Raw genomic sequence first — 24,854 nt, 5'->3', positions numbered from 1 at the left:
TAACCAATCGCTCCAGCGGCCGTGCTCAGCTCCTCAACACTCGGTCCTGCTCTGCTTCACTACAGTAACGTTAATAACCAATCGCTCCAGCGGCCGTGCTCAGCTCCTCAACACTCGGTCCTGCTCTGCTTCACTACAGTAACGTTAATAACCAATCGCTCCAGCAGCCGTGCTCAGCTCCTCAACACTCGGTTCTGCTCTGCTTCACTACAGTAACGTTAATAACCAATCGCTCCAGCGGCCGTGCTCAGCTCCTCAACACTCGCTCCTGCTCTGCTTCACTACAGTAACGTTAATAACCAATCGCTCCAGCGGCGGTGCTCAGCTCCTCAACACTCGGTCCTGCTCTGCTTCTCTACAGTAACGTTAATAACCAATCGCTCCAGCGGCGGTGCTCAGCTCCTCAACACTCGGTCCTGCTCTGCTTCACTACAGTAACGTTAATAACCAATCGCTCCAGCGGCCGTGCTCAGCTCCTCAACACTCGGTCCTGCTCTGCCTCACTACAGTAACGTTAATAACCAATCGCTCCAGCGGCCGTGCTCAGCTCCTCAACACTCGGTCCTGCTCTGCTTCACTACAGTAACGTTAATAACCAATCGCTCCAGCGGCCGTGCTCAGCTCCTCAACACTCGCTCCTGCTCTGCTTCACTACGGTAACGTTAATAACCAATCGCTCCAGCGGCCGTGCTCAGCTCCTCAACACTCGGTCCTGCTCTGCTTCACTACAGTAACGTTAATAACCAATCGCTCCAGCGGCCGTGCTCAGCTCCTCAACACTCGCTCCTGCTCTGCTTCACTACAGTAACGTTAATAACCAATCGCTCCAGCGGCCGTGCTCAGCTCCTCAACACTCGCTCCTGCTCTGCTTCACTACGGTAACGTTAATAACCAATCGCTCCAGCGGCCGTGCTCAGCTCCTCAACACTCGGTCCTGCTCTGCTTCACTACGGTAACGTTAATAACCAATCGCTCCAGCGGCCGTGCTCAGCTCCTCAACACTCGGTCCTGCTCTGCTTCACTACGGTAACGTTAATAACCAATCGCTCCAGCAGCCGTGCTCAGCTCCTCAACACTCGGTCCTGCTCTGCTTCACTACGGTAACGTTAATAACCAATCGCTCCAGCGGCCGTGCTCAGCTCCTCAACACTCGGTCCTGCTCTGCTTCACTACAGTAACGTTAATAACCAATCGCTCCAGCGGCCGTGCTCAGCTCCTCAACACTCGCTCCTGCTCTGCTTCACTACAGTAACGTTAATAACCAATTGCTCCAGCGGCCGTGCTCAGCTCCTCAACACTCGCTCCTGCTCTGCTTCACTACAGTAACGTTAATAACCAATTGCTCCAGCGGCCGTGCTCAGCTCCTCAACACTCGCTCATGCTCTGCTTCTCTACAGTAACGTTAATAACCAATCGCTCCAGCGGCCGTGCTCAGCTCCTCAACACTCGATCCTGCTCTGCTTCACTACAGTAACGTTAATAACCAATCACTCCAGCGGCCGTGCTCAGCTCCTTAACACTCGCTCCTGCTCTGCTTCACTACAGTAACGTTAATAACCAATCGCTCCAGCGGCCGTGCTCAGCTCCTCAACACTCGCTCCTGCTCTGCTTCACTACAGTAACGTTAATAACCAATCGCTCCAGCGGCCGTGCTCAGCTCCTCAACACTCGGTCCTGCTCTGCTTCTCTACAGTAACGTTAATAACCAATCGCTCCAGCAGCCGTGCTCAGCTCCTCAACACTCGGTCCTTCTCTGCTTCACTACAGTAACGTTAATAACCAATCGCTCCAGCAGCCGTGCTCAGCTCCTCAACACTCGGTCCTGCTCTGCTTCTCTACAGTAACGTTAATAACCAATCGCTCCAGCAGCCGTGCTCAGCTCCTTAACACTCGCTCCTGCTCTTCTTTACTACAGTAACGTTAATAACCAATCGCTCTAGCAGCCGTGCTCAGCTCCTCAACACTCGGGCCTGCTCTGCTTCACTACAGTAACGTTAATAACCAATTGCTCCAGCGGCCGTGCTCAGCTCCTCAACACTCGCTCCTGCTCTGCTTCTCTACAGTAACGTTAATAACCAATCGCTCCAGCGGCCGTGCTCAGCTCCTTAACACTCGCTCCTGCTCTGCTTCACTACAGTAACGTTAATAACCAATTGCTCCAGCGGCCGTGCTCAGCTCCTCAACACTCGGTCCTGCTCTGCTTCTCTACAGTAACGTTAATAACCAATCGCTCCAGCAGCCGTGCTCAGCTCCTCAACACTCGGTCCTGCTCTGCTTCACACTACAGTAACGTTAATAACCAATCGCTCCAGCGGCCGTGCTCAGCTCCTCAACACTCTGTCCTGCTCTGCTTCACTACAGTAACGTTAATAACCAATCGCTCCAGCGGCCGTGCTCAGCTCCTCAACACTCTGTCCTGCTCTGCTTCACTACAGTAACGTTAATAACCAATCGCTCCAGCGGCCGTGCTCAGCTCCTCAACACTCGGTCCTGCTCTGCCTCACTACAGTAACGTTAATAACCAATCGCTCCAGCGGCCGTGCTCAGCTCCTCAACACTCGGTCCTGCTCTGCCTCACTACAGTAACGTTAATAACCAATCGCTCCAGCGGCCGTGCTCAGCTCCTCAACACTCGGTCCTGCTCTGCTTCACTACAGTAACGTTAATAACCAATCGCTCCAGCGGCCGTGCTCAGCTCCTCAACACTCGGTCCTGCTCTGCCTCACTACAGTAACGTTAATAACCAATCGCTCCAGCGGCCGTGCTCAGCTCCTCAACACTCGGTCCTGCTCTGCCTCACTACAGTAACGTTAATAACCAATCGCTCCAGCGGCCGTGCTCAGCTCCTCAACACTCGGTCCTGCTCTGCTTCACTACAGTAACGTTAATAACCAATCGCTCCAGCGGCCGTGCTCAGCTCCTCAACACTCGGTCCTGCTCTGCTTCACTACAGTAACGTTAATAACCAATCGCTCCAGCAGCCGTGCTCAGCTCCTCAACACTCGCTCCTGCTCTGCTTCACTACAGTAACGTTAATAACCAATTGCTCCAGCGGCCGTGCTCAGCTCCTCAACACTCGCTCCTGCTCTGCTTCTCTACAGTAACGTTAATAACCAATCGCTCCAGCGGCCGTGCTCAGCTCCTTAACACTCGCTCCTGCTCTGCTTCACTACAGTAACGTTAATAACCAATTGCTCCAGCGGCCTTGCTCAGCTCCTCAACACTCGCTCCTGCTCTGCTTCTCTACAGTAACGTTAATAACCAATCGCTCCAGCAGCCGTGCTCAGCTCCTCAACACTCGGTCCTGCTCTGCTTCACTACAGTAACGTTAATAACCAATCGCTCCAGCGGCCGTGCTCAGCTCCTCAACACTCGGTCCTGCTCTGCTTCACTACAGTAACGTTAATAACCAATCGCTCCAGCGGCCGTGCTCAGCTCCTCAACACTCGGTCCTGCTCTGCTTCACTACAGTAACGTTAATAACCAATCGCTCCAGCGGCCGTGCTCAGCTCCTCAACACTCTGTCCTGCTCTGCTTCACTACAGTAACGTTAATAACCAATCGCTCCAGCGGCCGTGCTCAGCTCCTCAACACTCGGTCCTGCTCTGCTTCACTACAGTAACGTTAATAACCAATCGCTCCAGCGGCCGTGCTCAGCTCCTCAACACTCGGTCCTGCTCTGCTTCACTACAGTAACGTTAATAACCTATCGCTCCAGCAGCCGTGCTCAGCTCCTCAACACTCGGTCCTGCTCTGCTTCACTACAGTAACGTTAATAACCAATCGCTCCAGCGGCCGTGCTCAGCTCCTCAACACTCGGTCCTGCTCTGCTTCACTACAGTAACGTTAATAACCAATCGCTCCAGCGGCGGTGCTCAGCTCCTCAACACTCGGTCCTGCTCTGCCTCACTACAGTAACGTTAATAACCAATCGCTCCAGCGGCCGTGCTCAGCTCCTCAACACTCGGTCCTGCTCTGCTTCACTACAGTAACGTTAATAACCAATCGCTCCAGCTGCCGTGCTCAGCTCCTCAACACTCGCTCCTGCTCTGCTTCACTACGGTAACGTTAATAACCAATCGCTCCAGCGGCCGTGCTGAGCTCCTCAACCCTCGGTCCTGCTCTGCTTCACTACAGTAACGTTAATAACCAATCGCTCCAGCGGCCGTGCTCAGCTCCTTAACACTCGCTCCTGCTCTGCTTCACTACAGTAACGTTAATAACCAATTGCTCCAGCGGCCGTGCTCAGCTCCTCAACACTCGCTCCTGCTCTGCTTCTCTACAGTAACGTTAATAACCAATCGCTCCAGCAGCCGTGCTCAGCTCCTCAACACTCGGTCCTGCTCTGCTTCACACTACAGTAACGTTAATAACCAATCGCTCCAGCGGCCGTGCTCAGCTCCTCAACACTCGGTCCTGCTCTGCTTCACTACAGTAACGTTAATAACCAATCGCTCCAGCGGCCGTGCTTAGCTCCTCAACACTCGGTCCTGCTCTGCTTCACTACAGTAACGTTAATAACCAATCGCTCCAGCGGCCGTGCTCAGCTCCTCAACACTCGGTCCTGCTCTGCCTCACTACAGTAACGTTAATAACCAATCGCTCCAGCGGCCGTGCTCAGCTCCTCAACACTCGGTCCTGCTCTGCTTCACTACAGTAACGTTAATAACCAATCGCTCCAGCGGCCGTGCTCAGCTCCTCAACACTCGGTCCTGCTCTGCTTCACTACAGTAACGTTAATAACCAATCGCTCCAGCGGCCGTGCTCAGCTCCTCAACACTCGGTCCTGCTCTGCTTCACTACAGTAACGTTAATAACCAATCGCTCCAGCGGCCGTGCTCAGCTCCTCAACACTCGGTCCTGCTCTGCCTCACTACAGTAACGTTAATAACCAATCGCTCCAGCGGCCGTGCTCAGCTCCTCAACACTCGGTCCTGCTCTGCCTCACTACAGTAACGTTAATAACCAATCGCTCCAGCGGCCGTGCTCAGCTCCTCAACACTCGGTCCTGCTCTGCTTCACTACAGTAACGTTAATAACCAATCGCTCCAGCGGCCGTGCTCAGCTCCTCAACACTCGGCCCTGCTCTGCTTCACTACAGTAACGTTAATAACCAATCGCTCCAGCGGCCGTGCTCAGCTCCTCAACACTCGGCCCTGCTCTGCTTCACTACAGTAACGTTAATAACCAATCGCTCCAGCGGCCGTGCTCAGCTCCTCAACACTCGGTCCTGCTCTGCTTCACTACAGTAACGTTAATAACCAATCGCTCCAGCGGCCGTGCTCAGCTCCTCAACACTCTGTCCTGCTCTGCTTCACTACAGTAACGTTAATAACCAATCGCTCCAGCGGCCGTGCTCAGCTCCTCAACACTCTGTCCTGCTCTGCTTCACTACAGTAACGTTAATAACCAATCGCTCCAGCGGCCGTGCTCAGCTCCTCAACACTCTGTCCTGCTCTGCTTCACTACAGTAACGTTAATAACCAATCGCTCCAGCGGCCGTGCTCAGCTCCTCAACACTCGCTCCTGCTCTGCTTCACTACAGTAACGTTAATAACCAATCGCTCCAGCAGCCGTGCTCAGCTCCTCAACACTCGCTCCTGCTCTGCTTCACTACAGTAACGTTAATAACCAATCGCTCCAGCGGCCGTGCTCAGCTCCTCAACACTCGGTCCTGCTCTGCTTCACTACAGTAACGTTAATAACCAATCGCTCCAGCAGCCGTGCTCAGCTCCTCAACACTCGGTCCTGCTCTGCTTCTCTACAGTAACGTTAATAACCAATCGCTCCAGCAGCCGTGTTCAGCTCCTCAACACTCGGTCCTGCTCTGCTTCACTACAGTAACGTTAATAACCAATCGCTCCAGCGGCCGTGCTCAGCTCCTCAACACTCTGTCCTGCTCTGCTTTAGACTACAGTAACGTTTATATCCGCATCCATGAACATGATTTCTGCCCAAATCCTATTTTCCACCAGCTGTGAGGTGAAGACCACACGTCCCAAGATGCTGCGCTCAAACTTTTCGTCATCCAAACTACGCATTTGTTTAAAATAGGCGCCCTCCAGTAGACGGAAAGTTGCATAGTGCACCTTTAACAGAAACAAAATGCAATTTAAATTTCAGTCCAACATGAACAGGTCCCTTACGTGACAACGAGATGCATTTAGCCACTTAGCCATTGTTTAAATTCACCTAAACGTCTAGCTGTAGTCTCGCGCTGTATAATTTCAGTATAATTTCACATATACTACAGACACCCGTTACGTTTATGCCCCATACCTGCTGTTTTAGCTGAGTGGGGGCTCTGGGCATTAACTGTAATAGCTCTGTGTTGCAAGCACCAATCCAGTTAGTTTTTTTCTCTTCTGTAGACTGTACTCAAAGGTATAATGATTAAAATTAACTACAAAATTCCCCGGAGTTGTCCTTTAAGAGTGGGGTTTCGCAAAAACCCTTTTGACTATACAACAACAACATTCCCAAATAATCACATTAGCATATATCTAAACAAAATGTGCACAGAAATCAACTTAAAGGACTTATCAACAGACTTAACAACAATATAAAATCGTTGGAAATACTAAATTCACTCTGACCTAACCAAACACGACAAATTATCTTTTCTATGTTAAAGGGTTAGTTCAGCCAAAAATGAAATGTCTGTCATTAACTCCTCTCCCTAATGTCGCTCCACACCCATAAGACCTCCGTTCATCTTCACACACAGTTTAAGATATTTTATATTTAGTCCGAGAGCGTATGCAAGTGTATGCACACTATACTGTCCATGTCCAGAAAGGGAATAAAAACATCATCACAGTAGTCCATATGAGACATCAGTGGGTTAATTAGAGTCTCTTGAAGCATCCAAAATACATTTGGGTTCAAAAATAACAAAAACTACGACTTTATTCAGCATTGGCTTCTCTTCCGCGTTTGTGTTCAAGCCTCAAAGAAAGATTCAAACGGTTATGACTCGATTCATGATTCAGATCGAGTGTCAAACTGCTGAAATCACGAGACATTGGCGATGCGAATCATGAATCAATTTATTTTTTGTTTTATGGGACTTAAATTATAAGGTTAATTTTTACCGCAGTGAATAATTTTAATGTTGATATTGGAGTTTTTGATGTGGTCGAGAAGGTCAGTACCTCTGAGGTGGGGTCAAGAAGTAATTGGACACCGGTGTTATAAAGTTAGGTTATCCCCCCATTTTGGCAAGTGGGGCATTTTGACATACCCCAAAATAAAAGGACTGCTGCTTGCAAGTCTTTCTGAATATACACATAAGGAACATATCTAGAAAGCCAACGCTTAAAAGGTTTACAATTCAAGACTGTTTTTACTCTGAATTCCTCAGACTGTTATTAATATGGAGATATATATATAGGCTCAAACATTAAAAAATAAATAATAATAACACATTTTGAAATATATAAGAAATATTATGTGAATGTAGTAATAAAAACTTATAACCACAACTAATGTGAATTCACAAGTGTGGTCATGCTTCATTTCAAATTTGAGGCAAGAAGAAAATGTTCTAAATGGAAATAAAGTGCCTTACATGTTTAATAATAATACAAGCATTTATTGGGTAAGGTTGGGAGGGCTTTTATTGTCCCATTAATTAAAATTTACATTTAGGTATTTCGGCAAATATATCGCTTATCGGCTTTGAAATATAAATAATTATTGGTATTGGCCATAATGTTCTTATCTGTGTGTAATGGATGCTGAATTTGGGCATCAGATCAACAGGCTAGATGTCAGTTTGGCCCATACCCACTGAAGCACAGTTTCCCTGGGGAAGCCTCTCACACTGCTCTCCTTTCTCCATCAGGTGGACCTTTCTCCAGCTCTCCTGGCCCGTCTCATCCTGGAGTATTTCCTGCAGGAGCGCGAGGCTTCAGTCCGTGAGTAGAGACGTTTATTCCCTAATGAGAGACAGACTGCACTACCTGCAGACCACCCACCTCTTAACTGCTGCTTAGATCACTGCTGCGTTATATATAACCCCTCATTTATTCTGCCCCTGAAAACACACGCCGACAGACCCACCAACGCATCTAAAGCTGATTCCATTAGGAGCTGAAATGATAGCAGGAAGCATGCATGTAAAGTTACCAAAATGATCAAATTACTTGCATGCAATTGAATGCTTAAACCCAGCATTCATGAGTGTACCAGCACTATTATTCCTCGTTTACATGTCTGCATTTATCCAGAGCTGCTTACATCGCATTCAGGTTATACATTACTTCAGTTCATGCAGCTTTCAAACAGAGGACTTTAATGTGACGCGAAAGTTCACTTGTAGCATGCAAACTTTATTTTGGATTTATTTGTGTATTTTGACAAAGTATGATGGTAACATTGACCGTTTATCTCAACATTAAAATAATTATTAGCTAAAATAATCTTATTTCTGTTTGGGACGGAAACAAGAAACGAGATTTCAATCAGAAACAAGATTATTTTTCTCACCCCATTGGCAGATCATTTAGCCTGTTTTAAGCAAAAACTCTCTTCATTTAGATATTATTTCCAACAAAACAAGCAAAAATATCTTATGTTGTTTTACTGATCTAGGAAATGCGTCTTGATTAAATCATTTTTAGATGTTTAGACTAGACATGTGCCGATTTTCGATAATGCGATTTATCACGATAATAATTATGCACGATATTGTTATCGTGGGCACTTTAAAATATCGTAAATAATAATTTATTAACATTTAATATTTTTTTTTATAATGCACTCAAGAATACTTTGCCCACCAACCGTATAAATGCTCAGCACCGCTGTTCTGCGTCAAATGGTGTGTTCTGCGCTCAGATGTAAACGAGCCCAACGTGCGTTTGCACATGACTGAATGGGGGCTGCTGAAGTGCCGCTCAGTGACAGCAGAGGGCGCTGATGAACGGCAGAATGCAGCCGGTTACCCCGGAAACCAGCAAACAAAAGCAAGCGCTAGTGAAGGAGTTTTTAAAACAGCCATTCGTTTTTTGTAATCTCAATGTACATCACAGCACCAAATACTTAATACTTAAAGACTTAATAGCCTCTTTATTTTCAAGCTTAAACATTTTTATGTTTTAATCTGGACTACAACATGCCCTAATGATTAGAACTGTTCTAATTATTTGTTATCGTTCAGTAAAACTTTGAGACATACGACTTCATTAATTACAATGTTAATTCATTATTACCAAACTGACAATGAAAAATACTTATAAAGAATTAATTATTCTAAGTAAAATTAATTTCTCAGTTACTGTTTAATAACATTAAAATCAAAATAACATTTTTAATGGACCTAAGATAAAACTAACAATATGCAGTATTTCTTAACTAACATTACCAAAAACATTATACTTTCTGTACCAAATGTAGCTACTGCTCAATCTTAGTTAATGCATTACATAATGAGACCTTATTGTAATTTGTTACCTGTTGTTCTTTATAGCCTAATTCTTTTGCACTTTAATCTGTTTGAAAATTGTACTTTTACAGCTCTGAAAAAAATCAAGAGACCACTAAACATTGATTTCTCTTAATTTTTTTCCCAGAGCTGTATATATTTTTGGTGCATTATTGTATTTAACCATTCAGTTATACTAAAATAGTTCTTAAAGCTGTTATGCTATGGCAACACTTTTTTTTTGCAACTTATTTCAATATCGTGATAATATCGTATACCGTGATAAAACGTCAGCAATTAATCGCAACATGAAAAATTGATATCGGCACATGCCTAGTTTAGACTAGAAACAAGACAAAATGACTGAGGAAGAAGAGCATTTTTTTGCAGTGCAGGATCAGTTTATCACCATTATATTATAATATTCATGATTTTGTGGGGATTTTGCGGGCTCCCCTGGAAGAACATTCACCATTAATTGTTTTTCAATAATAACACACTCCATTTTGAAGTTAAATTCATTTCCCACTCATCTTACATCATCACAAACGTTCACAGAGTATGATAGAAAACAGGACGCCTGTCAATAAACGGTGTTTTTCATTCATTTGGTGTTATCAAGTACAGCTGAGTAAACAGCACTTGGGTTTACTGTATGTGTGTCATAGGCCGTGAAAAAATAAAGAAGTTGTTCAAAACCTGTTTGAGTTTCTTTCTTCTGCTGAACACAAAAGAAGATATTTTGGAGAATATCGGTACCCAAACAGTTGATGGACCCCATGGAAAAAAATACTAATGAAGTCAATGGGGTGCTTCAACTGTTTGGGTACCGTTATTCTCCAAAATATCAATCAATCATCTTTATTTATTCGCTTTTACAGTGCCGATTGTGTCAGAGCAGCTTCAGTGTTAAACAGGACAATACTGCAGCAGAATTAGATTTGGCTGTACAGTCGTTCTGGAGTAAACAGTGATGTTATCAGCTTATTTTAATTTATCATAGAGAGACAATGTTGGCAGATCAGTGTTATAGTTTATAGAATTAAATAAGACCTAATTAATTCATTTTATTTGTATATTTATTAGAATAACTCTGATCATAATGTTAGTGTCCCCAACTGAGCAAGCCAAGCCAAAGGCGACCAAAGGAACCGAAACTCCATCAGGCCTGATGGAGAAAAATAAACCTTAGAGAAACCAGACTCAGTTCTCCTCTGGCCTATTAACACACAGGGTATAATTATTAATCTGGACACCGCACAGCTCAGAAATCATATTAGATGGGAATATTGTAAATTTATGGATATCACGCAAGAGACGGGTTAAAATATCTTCTTTTGTGTTCGGCAGAAGAAAGAAACTCAGACAGGTTTGGAACAGAATAAAAATGACAGAATTGTAATTTTTTTGTGAATGATCCCTTTAATATGGGTAAGGACGGATGGTTTTTTGATGTGCAGTATCAGTGTTGGGTGTAATTGTGGCAAACAGACATTTTAGCCAATCAATAGGTGATGATTATTTTATGGATGGACAAAATACTAAATCTGGGCTGTTTTGTCTCTAATTGCTTCATGAGATCCATCATCGGCAGAATAAAGAAGCGTATGCTGACAGATACAGTGGTGTTTCTGCGCTCACTGCGTATTTTTAGCACAGTTTTTGAGCTGAAGATGGCGACGCTTGGCCTTTGACGTTCAATGCAGTGCATACAGAATCACAGACACAGCGTCCGCCATCTTCCTCTCTCACACACACACACACACGTTGTGAATCGCAGCACGTCACAGGCACGTGTGGTGGATTTAATCAACAGAGAGATTCCAGTGCATGCATGCAGTCGTATGTCAAAGTCAAGCGTGTGATTACTTTGGAGCGCTGTTATCCAGTGCTTGTCAAAACGCTCCCGAAGTGTGTAGAGCCAGGCGATACTGAAGCCCGCACACAACGCTTTCTGATTTATAAATCAACACCACCTCCAGAAAACTCACCAATATAGAGGTGCGTCGACAAACACAGACCCGAATGAAGCTCCACACTGCATGAAATGCTTTTCTTACTATACTCAGTATTTTTGTCTTGTTTCTAGTCAAAATATCTAAACAATCTTACATTAAGAAACATTTACTAGACAAGTGCAAATTATTGTCTTGTTTTGGGGAAAATAACTCAAAATGAAGAGAGTTTTTGCTTAAAATAAGATAAATAATCTTTTTTTTGTTTTCTGTTTGAATTAAGATTATTTCTCTCACCCCATTGGCAGATTATTTATCTTATTTTAAGCACAAACTCTCTTCATTTTGAGTTATTTTTCCCCAAAACAAGACAATTACTTTTGCTTGTCTAGTAAATACTTCTTGTTTTAAGAATGTTAGATGTTTGGACTAGAAACAAGACAAAAATACTGAGTGAGAAGAGCATTTTTTTGCAGTGCAATCATGAAAAATAGTGGACTGAAAATACATGCTAATATTTCAGTCCCTCTGAGGTATGAGCTTTTGGCCCCACTTTATTTTAAGTGTTTTGTAATTACTGTGTATTTGTATTGAAAAGAAAAACCTGCATGTAATTAGAGCCGTAATTAATATCTGTGATGACGTCTATAATTGACCCTATATACTCCTACCACTTAACCCACCCTTAAAACGACCCGTTCCACCAAACCCATCCTAACCTCACCCGTATCCAATAGCATTCACAACACATCAAACTGAACATTTTTTATTGATGTGAGTATGGGGTAGTTACATAGACACCTAATATGAAGTGTAAATGTTATTTTTAATAGATATCAGGGCTTGACATTAAAGGGTTAGTTCACCCAAAAATTTAAATGATGTCAATAAGTATTTACCCTCCTGTGGTTGGCCAGCCGTCAGACCTCCGCTCATCTTCACACACAGATGAAGATATTAGTGTTGAAATCCGATGGCTCAGAAAGGCCTTCATTGACACCAATGTCATTTCCTCTCTCAAGACCCATAAAGGCACTAAAGACGTCGTTACAAAGCCCATCTCACTACAGCGGCTCTACAATCATTGATGAAGAGGCCAGAAGAGAGTTAGTGCGGGGGAAAACACTAAATAACGACTTATATAGTGATGGCCGATTTCAAAACAAAGCTTCGAACCGTTATGATTCAGTGAATCGATTCATGATTCGGATCGCCAAAGTCTCGTGATTTCAGCAGTTTGACTCGCGATCCGAATCATGAATCGATTCACTGACTCATAACGGTTCGAAGCTTTGTTTTGAAATCGGCCATCACTATATAAGTCGTTATTTATTATTTTTTCTGCGCACAAAAACTATTCTCGTTGCTTCATAAAATGATTGTAGAGCCGCTGTATAATCTTCCTGATGCTACAAAAACGAGAATTATTTTGGGGGATCTTTACTTTACTTGAGTAAAATGTATTTATTCTGCCAATGAGATAAATTTCCACATTCCATTTTCATTCTTGCTGCTACTTTTACTCTTAACTGCGCACAATTTTCACTCAGTACTTCCACTCTTAAAACAAGATTATTTTTCTCACCCCATTGGCAGATTATTTATCTTATTTTAAGCAAAAACTCTCTTCATTTTGAGTTATTTTTCCCCAAAACAAGACAATTACTTTTGCTTGTCTAGTAAATACTTCTTGTTTTAAGAATGTTTAAATATTTGGACTAGAAACAAGACAAAAATACTGAGTAAGAAGAGCATTTTTTTTGCAGTGTGTACTTGAGTAACATTTTGTACTTTTTACACCTCTGGTGTTTAGAGGTTGAATTTTATAATATAATTAAAAGACAAAGCTTTTTTTGTTAAATGTTACAGTATGAGAAGCAGAGGTGGGTAGTAACGAATTACATTTACTTCGTTACATTTACTTAAGTACATTTTTTGGGTAACTTGTACTTTTAGAGTATATTTAAAAATGGGTACTTTTACTTTTACTCAAGTACATTTCTTGTGAAAAAACTGTACTTTTACTTCGTTACAATCGGTGGCGTTCCTCTGCTACTGTCAATGGTAATAATTAATTATATATTTTAAAACAAGTGAATATGACTTGTTCGCAAGTCTCGCGAAACGTTGGAGAGGCTGCTTAGCGAGAGGTGTACGCGCATCATCCACAAATAATTAGCGCATGTTTAGTAAGATGATGACCAAAGCAGAGGGAGATCACGAAGATGTGTGTGTGAGCTGATCAGCCGTTCCCTCTAGTTCATGTTTTCACTCCTAGATGTCAATAAGAATAGTTTCATAATGCGATACTGTGCACCAAAACGAACAGACATCTCAGCATACAAGAATTGCAGCTCCAACCTGAAAAAACATGTAGCGGTAAGTGTAACAATGTTGCTTATATTTGAACACTATTAATGGTAATTTGGTAACTATGGGCACTTTTCCCTTATTGTAATACTATTTCACACACTGTCCGAGTGTTTCCAACAATAATGAACACTGGAGGCAGAAAAACAGAATTTTTTATCGTTTTGTTTAACCATAGTCCATGATTTGGAAACGAATACATTTTGGATGTTCGTCTTTTCTTACTTATTAAGCTTGCTCGATAGCTCAGCGGATACAGATTTGTATTTGCAATGTGAAAAACTTGGAAACGAACCCCGTGAGGAACGAGTCATGATAAAAGAGCTCAAAGACGAGTTCAAAACACAAGCTAAAATTACGTGGATACAGTTTTATTTGTCACATTTGCTTTTGTTAACAATATCGGGTAGGTTTAGGGTTCAGTGTGGGTGTACGTTAAAAACCCAACGTAACAAATGCCAGATTCATGCGCATCTGTTCCAGAAAAAAAAAAAAAACTAAGCTTTTAGCGCCACCCAGTGGACATTTGACTTTGAAACTGTCGTGATATGTAAGTATCGGTACATATTTTGTGGTTTGCAAAATCTTTGCAACAGCTACGTTTTTCCTATGAGACCAGGCTAAAAACAAAACAAATAGGTAGCCTAATTCGACCTCTTGCATTTATGCACATCCAGACAGACAACAGTCTGAAGTGTATATGTACAAATAAAAACGGGAATGTATTTTATTCCTACCTAAAGATGCATATACTTATAAAAACATACGAACAAAGTATGTTTTAAACAGAGCTCTGGTTAGCCCAGCACACCATTAATTTACATTGTTTAACCATTAAACACACACACACACACACACACACACACACACACACACACACACACACACACACACACACTTATATAGTCTGAAATTCAGGGTTTTCGCTTCTTATCAATCAGATCGAAAGTAACTAGTAACTAAGTACTTGAGTAGTTTTTTCATCTAATACTTTTTTGCTTACTCAAGTAACTATTACGATTGTTACTTTTACTTGAGTAAATATTTCCGTAAGTACCGTATTTCCTCAAATAAAAGCCTGTAGACAATTAAACAAATAAAGGCCGGGGGAAATGAGTGGATAATCTCCTAAATGCCGTTAATTTAATGCGAAACCATCCTGATGCCACTCGCCCCGATGCGAGTCCTGCCAGTGCGACACACACTAATCCTGGTCTCTTCTATAGTTAACCTAAACACTTTACAGGGATTGCTTTGTAAATTAAAATGGGAATATAACGGATGCATGTGCCAAATAGGCTACTGTAGTCTATGAGAGATGCGACGTCTGTGAAAATACCGTGTCAGGCAGGCTACAGATATCGATCTTCACAATGCGTGCGTCTCAATCTGCTCCGTCAGTAGTCAGGGCACTGATCAGGGATCAGCCCATTGACTTACCGGTATGTCCTGATCAGTGCCCTGACTACTGAACTAGGGAGCTGATTAAGACACACCAAATGTTAGCCTCTCGTCTCTTTTATGTCTTAAGGGTGTCGCACCCAAGCCTCGAAGCTCAGCTCCGCGCAGAGCCGCGTCTCACGCCTCGTTTATACTTCCGCCTGTCTCCGCTGACTGCGCGCCGCGCGCTCCTCCCCAAACGGACGAGGCGTTTATACTCGCCGCGCTCGCCGTTGTGCTATTCTTTGAAACGACGGATTAATTGTTCTATAAACCAACGCGTCGAGAAGTGGGCTAATGTACACAGGTGATATTTATTTTAGTACATTTCACCAAAAAACACACTACAAAAGAATGGTGTACAACTCAGTAAACCTTGGCTTGATATTATTACTTGTGACATGAGAACAAAAATTAACAATCTCTTAAATATTTCCTAATTTCACTAAACTTTAATGCCGTGATTTATTTATTTATTTGCTTAAACCTGGATCTTTATTTAAATGGCTTATTTCTGCTTGTGTAGGCTCATTCAGTGAATATAAGCACCTCATGTGCAAACTGGCGGCCGGTGTGATGAGACGTCATGTTCGGCTAGATTCGCCGAGAGCTCGTTCATCTTTGGATGCGGAGCTGCGCGCGGAATTACACAAAATTCGTATTTTGTTGTATGGTGATATTTTTGCAAATGTTTCTTTAAAAAGTCAATGATATTTGTCCACTGGAACGATCACTTTAAATTGAAAACGGTTTACATAAAGCAATTATATTTCAAACAGAGGGAATTAGAAACACAGGCCTGCCCCTAATAAAAGCCGGTTCCCGTCGGCAGTTCAGGTGAATACAGGCCCCGGTCTATATTTGAGGAATTACGGTACTTTTACTTTTACTTGAGTGCAGATTTTGGCTACTCTACCCACCTCTGATGAGAAGTATATGATCTTTATTTCTTTCCGTCCTCCAGCAGCGTGACGCGCCATCTTCCCATCTGGTGAACTTTGCACGCATCTGCTCCGCGGTTCAATCACAGAATCTCCCTGTGTGAATATTAGAGCATTGGAATGTGCTGCTGAAACAATGGCTGGATAATTGTCTTTGTGGCCATTAGCTCAGGGTTTGTCCAGGGTTGTCTGCGAGCGCATCCATCATCCCCCGTGTTTCCAGCGCAGTGGGCGGATCAATAGCCTCATATACACCAGACGCCGTGGCCTCTCAGCGCACCACCATCTTTTATTTTCTTTCATTCCTTTCTTCCCTGTTTGCATTTAAAAAAACACAGAAATTGTGCCTTTGGGACGCTGAATATATATCCACTCAGTTCAGCGGGATCAATAGAGAGTTTGAGATTGTTTCTGAAGTCTTTTCTCCAGCGAGTGTTGTGTCTGTGTTTTCCCAGACCGTTCCAGTGGCGCGCATGTAAATAAATCAATACGTTCAGGGCATTTTCAGCACATATCAAATATGATATCAACATCTGTAATGCTTCGACTTCTCCAGACGAGAGGGCATCTTTTCATCGAATGCTGAGACTCGGCCATTTTACTCCAGTCTGGTGGACGATAACTCACCTGTTATCATGTCTGAATGAGAGGATGGTCCCGTTCTGCCTGGTTTCACTTTATCTTTCATTTCTTTAAAAGCATTTGTGGCTGAGCCTCCAGTGCTGAGAGCGACTGTGGAGAGAAGCTCTTTAAAGTAAGCGTGCGTTTTTTCCATTTCTCCATGTAATGTGATATTAGATGAGCTGAGTGTTGGATTGCACGTTCACATAATTAAACCATACTGTTGATTAAAAATTATACGAGAAAAACAACACTGCTAATTATTAGTAAAATGCCCCTATTATTCCATTGAAAAGGCTCCTAGATTAGTTTTTCGAGTCTTTTACACCAGAAGATACATCTGATTGGTCAGGTGACCCAGTCTGCTGTGATTGGTCAGGTGGCCCAGTCTGCTGTGATTGGTCTACCGCATACAGTTCTTATTCCAGAAGCTAATGTCCATTACCACAGCTGAACTTCAGCTCCCGAGGCTTCCTTAAGCTCAGTGATTGTACACTCTGTAAAGTTAGTAACGATTATGTTAATTTTACCATATCAATCCGGGCGTGAGCCTGATGATGAAACATGGGAAGAACTAGTTACTCAACCCGAAACTCCATCTTAAAGGGTTACTTCAGTGATTTAGAATTAAGCTTTGTATTTAAACTGGCTCATTAATGTAGTAGAAATGTGAAATTATTTTTGAATTCGGTGCCTTCTAGACTGAGAAAGACCAGGGTGTCCGCGGGGTCTTAAAAAGTATTAAAAGTTGATAAATCCATTTTGGGAAAATTAAGACCCTTTAAAGGTATTAAAAAGTCATAGTCACCATTTTATGAGGTATTAAATTTGACTCTTTTCATGCCCATAATTATTGAAAAAGAACGGGGTGCTCAGTCTGAGATTAGCTTGTGGTGCGCCAGGGATGGAAATTAGCTTAGGTAAACTCGCTTCACCTACCGAGCGTACTGTTTCACCTCTTTGTAAACGTTGTTCAATGCTTGCTAATGCTTCCGTATGTCCGAATATGAGCAGTCATTTTCCCCGTCATAACCCGCATGTAGAGCCAGAAGACGCGAAGGAGGACTCACGCCCGCTGTGAGAAGATCTATCTCTGCGAACTCGTCCCAAAGCTCGCACACGTCTCACAGCGCGCAAATATTGAGCTCTCTTTCAAGTCTTGCGTGCAAACGGACAAACTCACACAAGAAGTATGTCAACATGTCCATCTTGATGAATATCCAAGCAGACATAGTCTGAATATGCCTTAAGAGAACTTTATACAGTCGAGAAAGACGACGCATCTGTGGATTAGGTCTTAAAGGGGCAGTAGCCTTTACTGCTCTGTTTGTCAAACAAGAGACATCACACACTGCTCTTGATTTATGGAGCCAGAATGGTGACTTTAAAATTTGGCATCACAAATAAAAATTGTCATTGAAAACAAAAGCAGAACTGAAAAAGGAAACATTGGCATTGAAACATTTGCATTGAAAACAGTTGTATTGGCATTGAAACAAGTATTGGCAATGAAAAAATACAATAATTAAAATCTTACAATCTTATTTTTTTATTGTAGTGGGATTTATTTGTATTTTTCAATGACAATCTTCAGATTTTTTCTTCATGTCACTCTTTTTCAGTGACAGATTTTTTTTACAATGTCAGTTTTTTTTCAATGTCACTGATTTTCAGTTTCAACTTTCTGTCACTGTTTTGGCGTGGAGAGGGGCGGGGTCTGAGGGGAGGGGTAAGTAGAGCGTAGTTTGCATATCATTTGCATATAGGTATACTGAAGCTGTAGGCCGAGCGTCACTTTACTGTAACCCGTCACCAGCTCTGAAGCCTCTGGCATGACAAATGTCCAGTTTACCGGGAACTTTCAAGCCGCAAGTAAGTCTGTTTTTTTTAATCTGCCATTTACATGTTTATTCACGTGCAACCTGGCCGGTTTGCTTAACTTTTAACGGCCGTTATGCTGTTTTTTTTCTCCCGACGTCGACTGGAACATGTAAATTACTAATATTAGCACTGGTCACCATGGATATGCTACCGACAGACACCTAACGTTAATTAATGTATTTGCCAAACCGGACTTTTAGCCTTATTCGGTAGCATATCCATGGTGACCAGTGTTTATATTTGACCCTGCATTAACCACAGTTAAGTTAGCCAACACGGCTAATATTAGTAATTTACATGTTCCAGTCGACGTCGGGAGAAAAAAAACAGCATAACGTTAACGGCCGTTAAAAGTTAAGCAAACCGGCCAGGTTGCACGTGAATAAACATGTAAATGGCAGATTAAAAAAAACAGACTTACTTGCGGCTTGAAAGTTCCCGGTAAACTGGACATTTGTCATGCCAGAGGCTTCAGAGCTGACGACGAGTTACAGTAAAGTGACGCTCGGCCTACTGCTTCAGTATACCTATATGCAAATGATATGCAAACTACGCTCTACTTACCCCTCCCCTCAGACCCCGCCCCTCTCCACGCCAAAACAGTGACAGAAAGTTGAAACTGAAAATCAGTGACATTGAAAAAAACCTGACATTGTAAAAAAAATCTGTCACTGAAAAAGAGTGACATGAAGAAAAAATCTGAAGATTGTCATTGAAAAATACAAATAAATCCCACTACAATAAAAGAATAAGATTTTAAGATTTTAATTATTGTATTTTTTCATTGCCAATACTTGTTTCAATGCTAATACAACTGTTTTCAATGCAAATGTTTCAATGCCAATGTTTCCTTTTTCAGTTCTGCTTTTGTTTTCAATGACAATTTTTATTTGTGATGCCAAATTTTAAAGTCACCATTCTGGCTCCATATTGATTGAATTGCTTTTGTAAGTTTAATAAGAATTAATCTTGCATTTAAACAGTTAAATATGGAGTTATTTTACATCTGATTACTTTATTCAATTTCTGTACCTTTCTGCAGGCCAGTAAATTATTGTGAGAACTTGGTGCGATGAGTGCGGATATGAAGGGGGGACGCACGATCATTTGAATATACTCCAGGGTTTCTACTGATACAAGGCCATATGCTAATCGCTGAAGTAACCCTTTAAGGACGACTTGAGCAGGACGTTTTTCGTTGATGCTACTCATCTTGAGGTTCATTGTGAGATGTTGCAGCTGTAATTCCTCACTATCTGCATTAACAAGTACATCCGTCAACAAACTAACTTGTTTATTTTCTCATTTATTGCGGTGCACATGCAGGAACTGTATTGACTGTACCGATAACAGCGCATGCGTTAGCCAAGCACTAACGTCAATGACTGATGAAACGTTCTTTTGGGAGACAATAATTTTATTTACTGTGCGCTTTCAAGTTTACAACTTTGCAGAACGCTTACATTACTCACCGCATGAAAGGGAATATTCGATAAACCACAATAGGGGCACTTTAAAAATGCATCAAAGTGTTTGAAAAAGAAGCAGGAATGTCATTGTTTAAAATAACCCAATCATTATCAATAATGTTGAACATTGCTGAATCTGAAGACAGAACTAGCCAAAGTGCTTTACTAATGGGTTAATTAACCAAACACACTATATGACATTATTTAGACTGCAAAAACATATTGCATCCCACATCTGCACAATTAAAGGTCAATGCACAAGTGTCTTTCCTGTAGCTCAATGAGTAGAGCGTGGCGCTAGCAACGCCAAGGTCATGGGTTCGATTCCCAGGGAAAGCAAGAATTGACAAAAATGTAAAATGTGTACCTTGAATGCAACGTAAGTCGCTTTGGATAAAAGCGTCTGCCAAATGCATAAATGTAAATGTAAAGTGAACTGGTCTATAACTCCCATTGTGAATGCTCTCTTCTCGTAACAATGTGCAAAAACATGGAGAGAAAAATAATTTACAACATCTCTTACTATAGTCTTCTCATTAAAATGTTGTGTACATGGCATATTGGCACAGATTGCACTTAACTGCATTTTCAATATCAAAGTGATATCAAAGCTTTAGTTTGACTTCAGTTTATTTTTATCTGTATGGTACTTACCAATCAGAACTCAAACTACACACCAAAATGCTGCCATAACCAATCAGAAAAAATAAATATGTATATAACTCACACAATCTTAGTTTCCGACTTCTGAGATCATAATGCTCATCTGTACACTCTGTGTACAAATCTATAGTGCATTAGCAACATTTGAGGTTTTGCGGGTCTGAACTTAAATTTTGATGAAAAAACTGTATTTTATTAACTATGATGATATTATAAGAGGCGGTGATAGACAAATTATTCAAAGTTTCTCCGCAAGCTGAGGTAAATACTAAAATAAAAGTTGCACAGTGTCACTCAAATACAGAACACCACCACAGCGTTCAGCACAGCGTTCGCCGCTCGACTTGTCGAGACTGTTTTCTAAGATGGCGCCTGTCTGTGAACACGTAATGCACTGTCTTTATAAAGTATCTTCATATTAATCTGTTTGTACACTTACAATTTTCTCAATGCTTCGGTTTGCATGTAGGGACCCTCATTATGCTGCCGTGTTAGTGTGAGGATATTTTAAGCCTTGTTAGTGGTATTAACTAGCCATTTAATTTGACTTATTCTATGCCCCATAGACAAGCTATATAAGCGAATCTGTTTTTAGAGATAAAACTCTTTACATTCGATTTTCATGGAAACGCATCCCAGAGAACGATCTAACCATGTGTTAATTACCCCTAGGTTCATTTTTGAGTTGTCCTTTAACTCCAAGTTTCCAGAGTCGCGGCCGATTCGGAAGACCGCCGTTCGAAAGCTTCTTTGTTTACAATTAGCATGCAACTCTGCCGTCATTATTTTAAGCCCCGCCCACAACTCTATACATGATGTGATTGGCCTGACCAGAGTTTGGGTTTTCCAGCTCAGAAGTCTATTGAGAGTTGCTAGACTACACTCGCTGCCACTAGGGTGCGTCTAGATTTCTAGTCTAGGGATTTGTGGGGAACAGATTGTTTTTTAAATGTATTTTTTTAATAGTTTTATTAAAAATACTGATCTGCTGGTAATTTGATTTCGCCCTGCAGCTCAGTCTGCAAACCTGTACATTCATTCATACTGCTTCTGTTACAGCTTTGTGGGAACCAATCACAGACGGGGTTATCCACCTGGCCGCTATTGGCAGGTTTAACACGATGACAGACAGAGAAGATATGGGTCGTTGCCTGTTGATCATGCCTCTTGTGCTCTGATTGGTTGAAGGACTATCCAATCATGTACGGACTCATTTGAACTATGCCCGTTGATCACGCCTCTTGTGCTCTGATTGATTGAAGGACTATCCAATTGCGTACGGACTCATTTGAACTATGCCATGGAGCAGTTAAAGGGGCGGTTGCCTGCGATTTTACTTTTTTAACTTTAGTTAGTGTGTAATGTCGCTGCTTGAGCATAAGTTACAGCGCTGAAAGTTCACTGCAAACGGAGATATTGTCTTTTCAAGTTACAGCAGTTTATTGCCTACAAAAATGGCTGGTTTGGACTACAACAAGCTTCTTCCTGGGTTGGTGACATCATGAACCCTCGCTAGTCTCCGCAGATGTGACTTCTGCCTGTAATGTGAAGGGGCGTGGCCTTAACCTGTGCTTGGCACTTCAGCCAATAAAAATACATTTGACCATCTGACCAATCTAAGACCATTGCGTTTTTCAGAGGGAGGGGCTTCATAGAAGCAGGAAGCAGACGAGCCCTTCAGAGGACAGTGGAGACAGCGGTGTGGAATAAAGGGAGAATGCAAGAAAAACACGGCATTTAAAAAAAAAGAAGTATTAAGACATGTAATACTGCGCCCCATAAACACAACCAAACCTAGAAAAAAAACACGGAACAACCCCTTTAAAAAAAAAATATATATATATATATATGAGTTCAATGTAAAAACGTGTATTCAAGTGCATTGAATGAAATGATTAATTGTTAGTAAAGGCACTTGTGAGGGTAAGTGCATTGGGCACCGAGTCTAGCCTTTGAATACTGAGATCCAGACTCTTCATTAGCAGCTGTAGGAGGCGGTGAGGTAAGCAGTCGCCTTGACAAGTATACTAATTACTAGCGTGGAGCGGGGAGTTGCAGAGCTGTGAGAAAGGCCGAGCTGGAGCCCTGCTATCAGACACAATCAGACCGAGGCAGATCAGTTCTGCCCCACTAACCCTGCTGGGAGCAGAGGCGGAGGAAATAAAAACACACTTTCCTCTGTGTGCCGAGGAGAAGAGAGGAGAGGAGGATGGGTTTAAAGAAGTAAATATGAAAATCAAATGAGGGCTTTAGGCAGCCGCAGAGATTTGCAGAGCTGTCCTCTGGCGTCTAACGGCCTCATCCATCACGGCCCGCAAGTAGTCAATTCCTCTAGTATCTGTAAATGTTTTTAGATATTAGCCAATTTATATGCTCCCAGATTCATCATGGAAAATCAGCTTTAGCAGGGGCGCATTATCAGCGAGCGTCTCTCGCGCGCATCATGAAGTTTGATGTACGACGGCGTTGGCGAGGAAGGGGGCGTCTAGATTATAACCATAAGAAGAAGGATTTTTAATTAATAAACAAACTCCGGAGCTCATCAGCGCCTGGCCCGATAACGATTGTCATCCGTTATTTTCTTTTTTACGACGATCGATGAGCTTCTGTCTGCTTTTTTTCCGGAGTCTGATAATGGCTTTCTCATCCCGAGCGGAGGTTGCGTGGCTTTCCGACGCCCCATTCATCATCTCATCAGAGGTTGTTAAAGGTGGCTGTGTTTTTGGTAAACAGCGCTCCCGAACAACTCCCGGCGGAGGGGCGTCTTTCCTCTTTAATATTTCCCTCCTCTGATAAGGACGCCTCAGCCGGAATTTATGTCGACACGGGACAATTACATTAAATTCGCGGTGTGTTTACAGTGTTGTGTTGCGGAGGCGTCTTTAATAAATGTATGCTGATGCCAGAGGCTGTAGCGACACGTGGATCTTCGCCTCTGTTGTTATTTACTGCGCCGTTTGCGCGCTGCGGATCCGCTGCTGCAAATGGCATTACGGGCCGTGATGAATGAGCGTTAGAGTAAACTCATTTTAAAAGTGGCCTGATTTATTAGCTCTCTGGCCTCCATTTTCATCAGGTCAATGCTTGGCTGAAACCCCACAATGTCAGCCGCAAGGTCACCCTCTTTTTTACGATTGTTCTTAACCCCATCGCTCAGAAAATGGACGAACGGATGGACGGACAGACCAGCCATTTTGAAGCAGGTGGTGGTGTGTGATGTGTGAAATGCGATGGTGGTCAACCTCCAATTACGAGGCCTGGTAAGACAAGGCCTTTAATGGCTGCTGCTTGCCTTCGGGGAGCTCTATTACACACTGCTGTTTTGCAGGACCAGCATCAAATCTATAAAAGTACCATTAAGAGGAAAAAATCAATCAAAATGCCATTAAAGTGGAATAAGTTGCCAATATTGCTGATGTGGTTGCGGCTTCTTTGATTTTCCCTCAGATTATTAGGCGCAGCGGCGTAGTGACTTTGTTAAGGGAAACGAGTGTTGTTGGGGAGTAATATGTCTCCCAGCTTCATAAAGTTTGCGGCCTCATATTTCCCGCTTTATTGATTATCCATTATCATTTGTCATGAGGTGTCCTAACTCAAGGGGAAATATAGCTCTCTTCATTGCCGAGCGGAGCGCCGGAGCGGCGTATGGATCTGCGTGTGAAGGTAGCAATCTCGGAGAAAAATGAGCTGAAAAACAAGGCTCCGCCGCCGGTGCAGAGGACTGCTGACTTGGCTTTGTTCTCTCTTCCTCACGTCCTCCTTCAGCAGGGGGATGAAAAAGATAACAGCTACCGTTTGTTCTTCTCCGGCAGGGTTTTGATGTTACGCCGCTGAGAGAAAACCTCTGAGATGCAGCCAGTGAGACAGGATTGTGTTAGTGTGCAGCTGTATGCCGATGACAGGGGTGTGTAATGAGCACTGTAACACCACCAGAGTTGGAAAGGTGCGGTCGCATTAGAGAAATTTCAGTCAATTCACGGCCTGCATAGAAATGCATGAAGCATTGCTCACATAGAAGGGTTAGGGTTCAAATTCAAACCAAGTAGATTTCTGTGGGTCATGCGCAAGGGGAACTTTTTTCCTTCAC

General features: G+C 42.7%; 1 protein-coding gene across 4 annotated transcripts in view; it reads left to right on the top strand.

Moving 5' to 3' along the window:
- Nucleotides 1-24,854, top strand: part of cdin1 (CDAN1 interacting nuclease 1) — a 164,251-nt gene that overhangs the window by 52,250 nt on the left and 87,147 nt on the right. For 3 of the 4 annotated variants that reach the window (XM_067454751.1, XM_067454750.1, XM_067454749.1), the window contains exon 6: nt 7,847-7,919. In XM_067454751.1, the coding sequence (XP_067310852.1) occupies nt 7,847-7,919 (73 nt within the window). Of the gene's footprint in view, nt 1-7,846; nt 7,920-24,008; nt 24,028-24,854 lie in introns of those variants that run through there. The other variant, XM_067454752.1, reaches the window with a different exon arrangement.

The sequence above is a fragment of the Pseudorasbora parva genome, chromosome 10, assembly GCF_024679245.1.
Source record: "Pseudorasbora parva isolate DD20220531a chromosome 10, ASM2467924v1, whole genome shotgun sequence".
NCBI classification, from domain to species: domain Eukaryota; kingdom Metazoa; phylum Chordata; class Actinopteri; order Cypriniformes; family Gobionidae; genus Pseudorasbora; species Pseudorasbora parva.
Note: the sequence above shows the minus strand (reverse complement) of the source record. Positions and strands in the feature narration are given on the sequence as shown.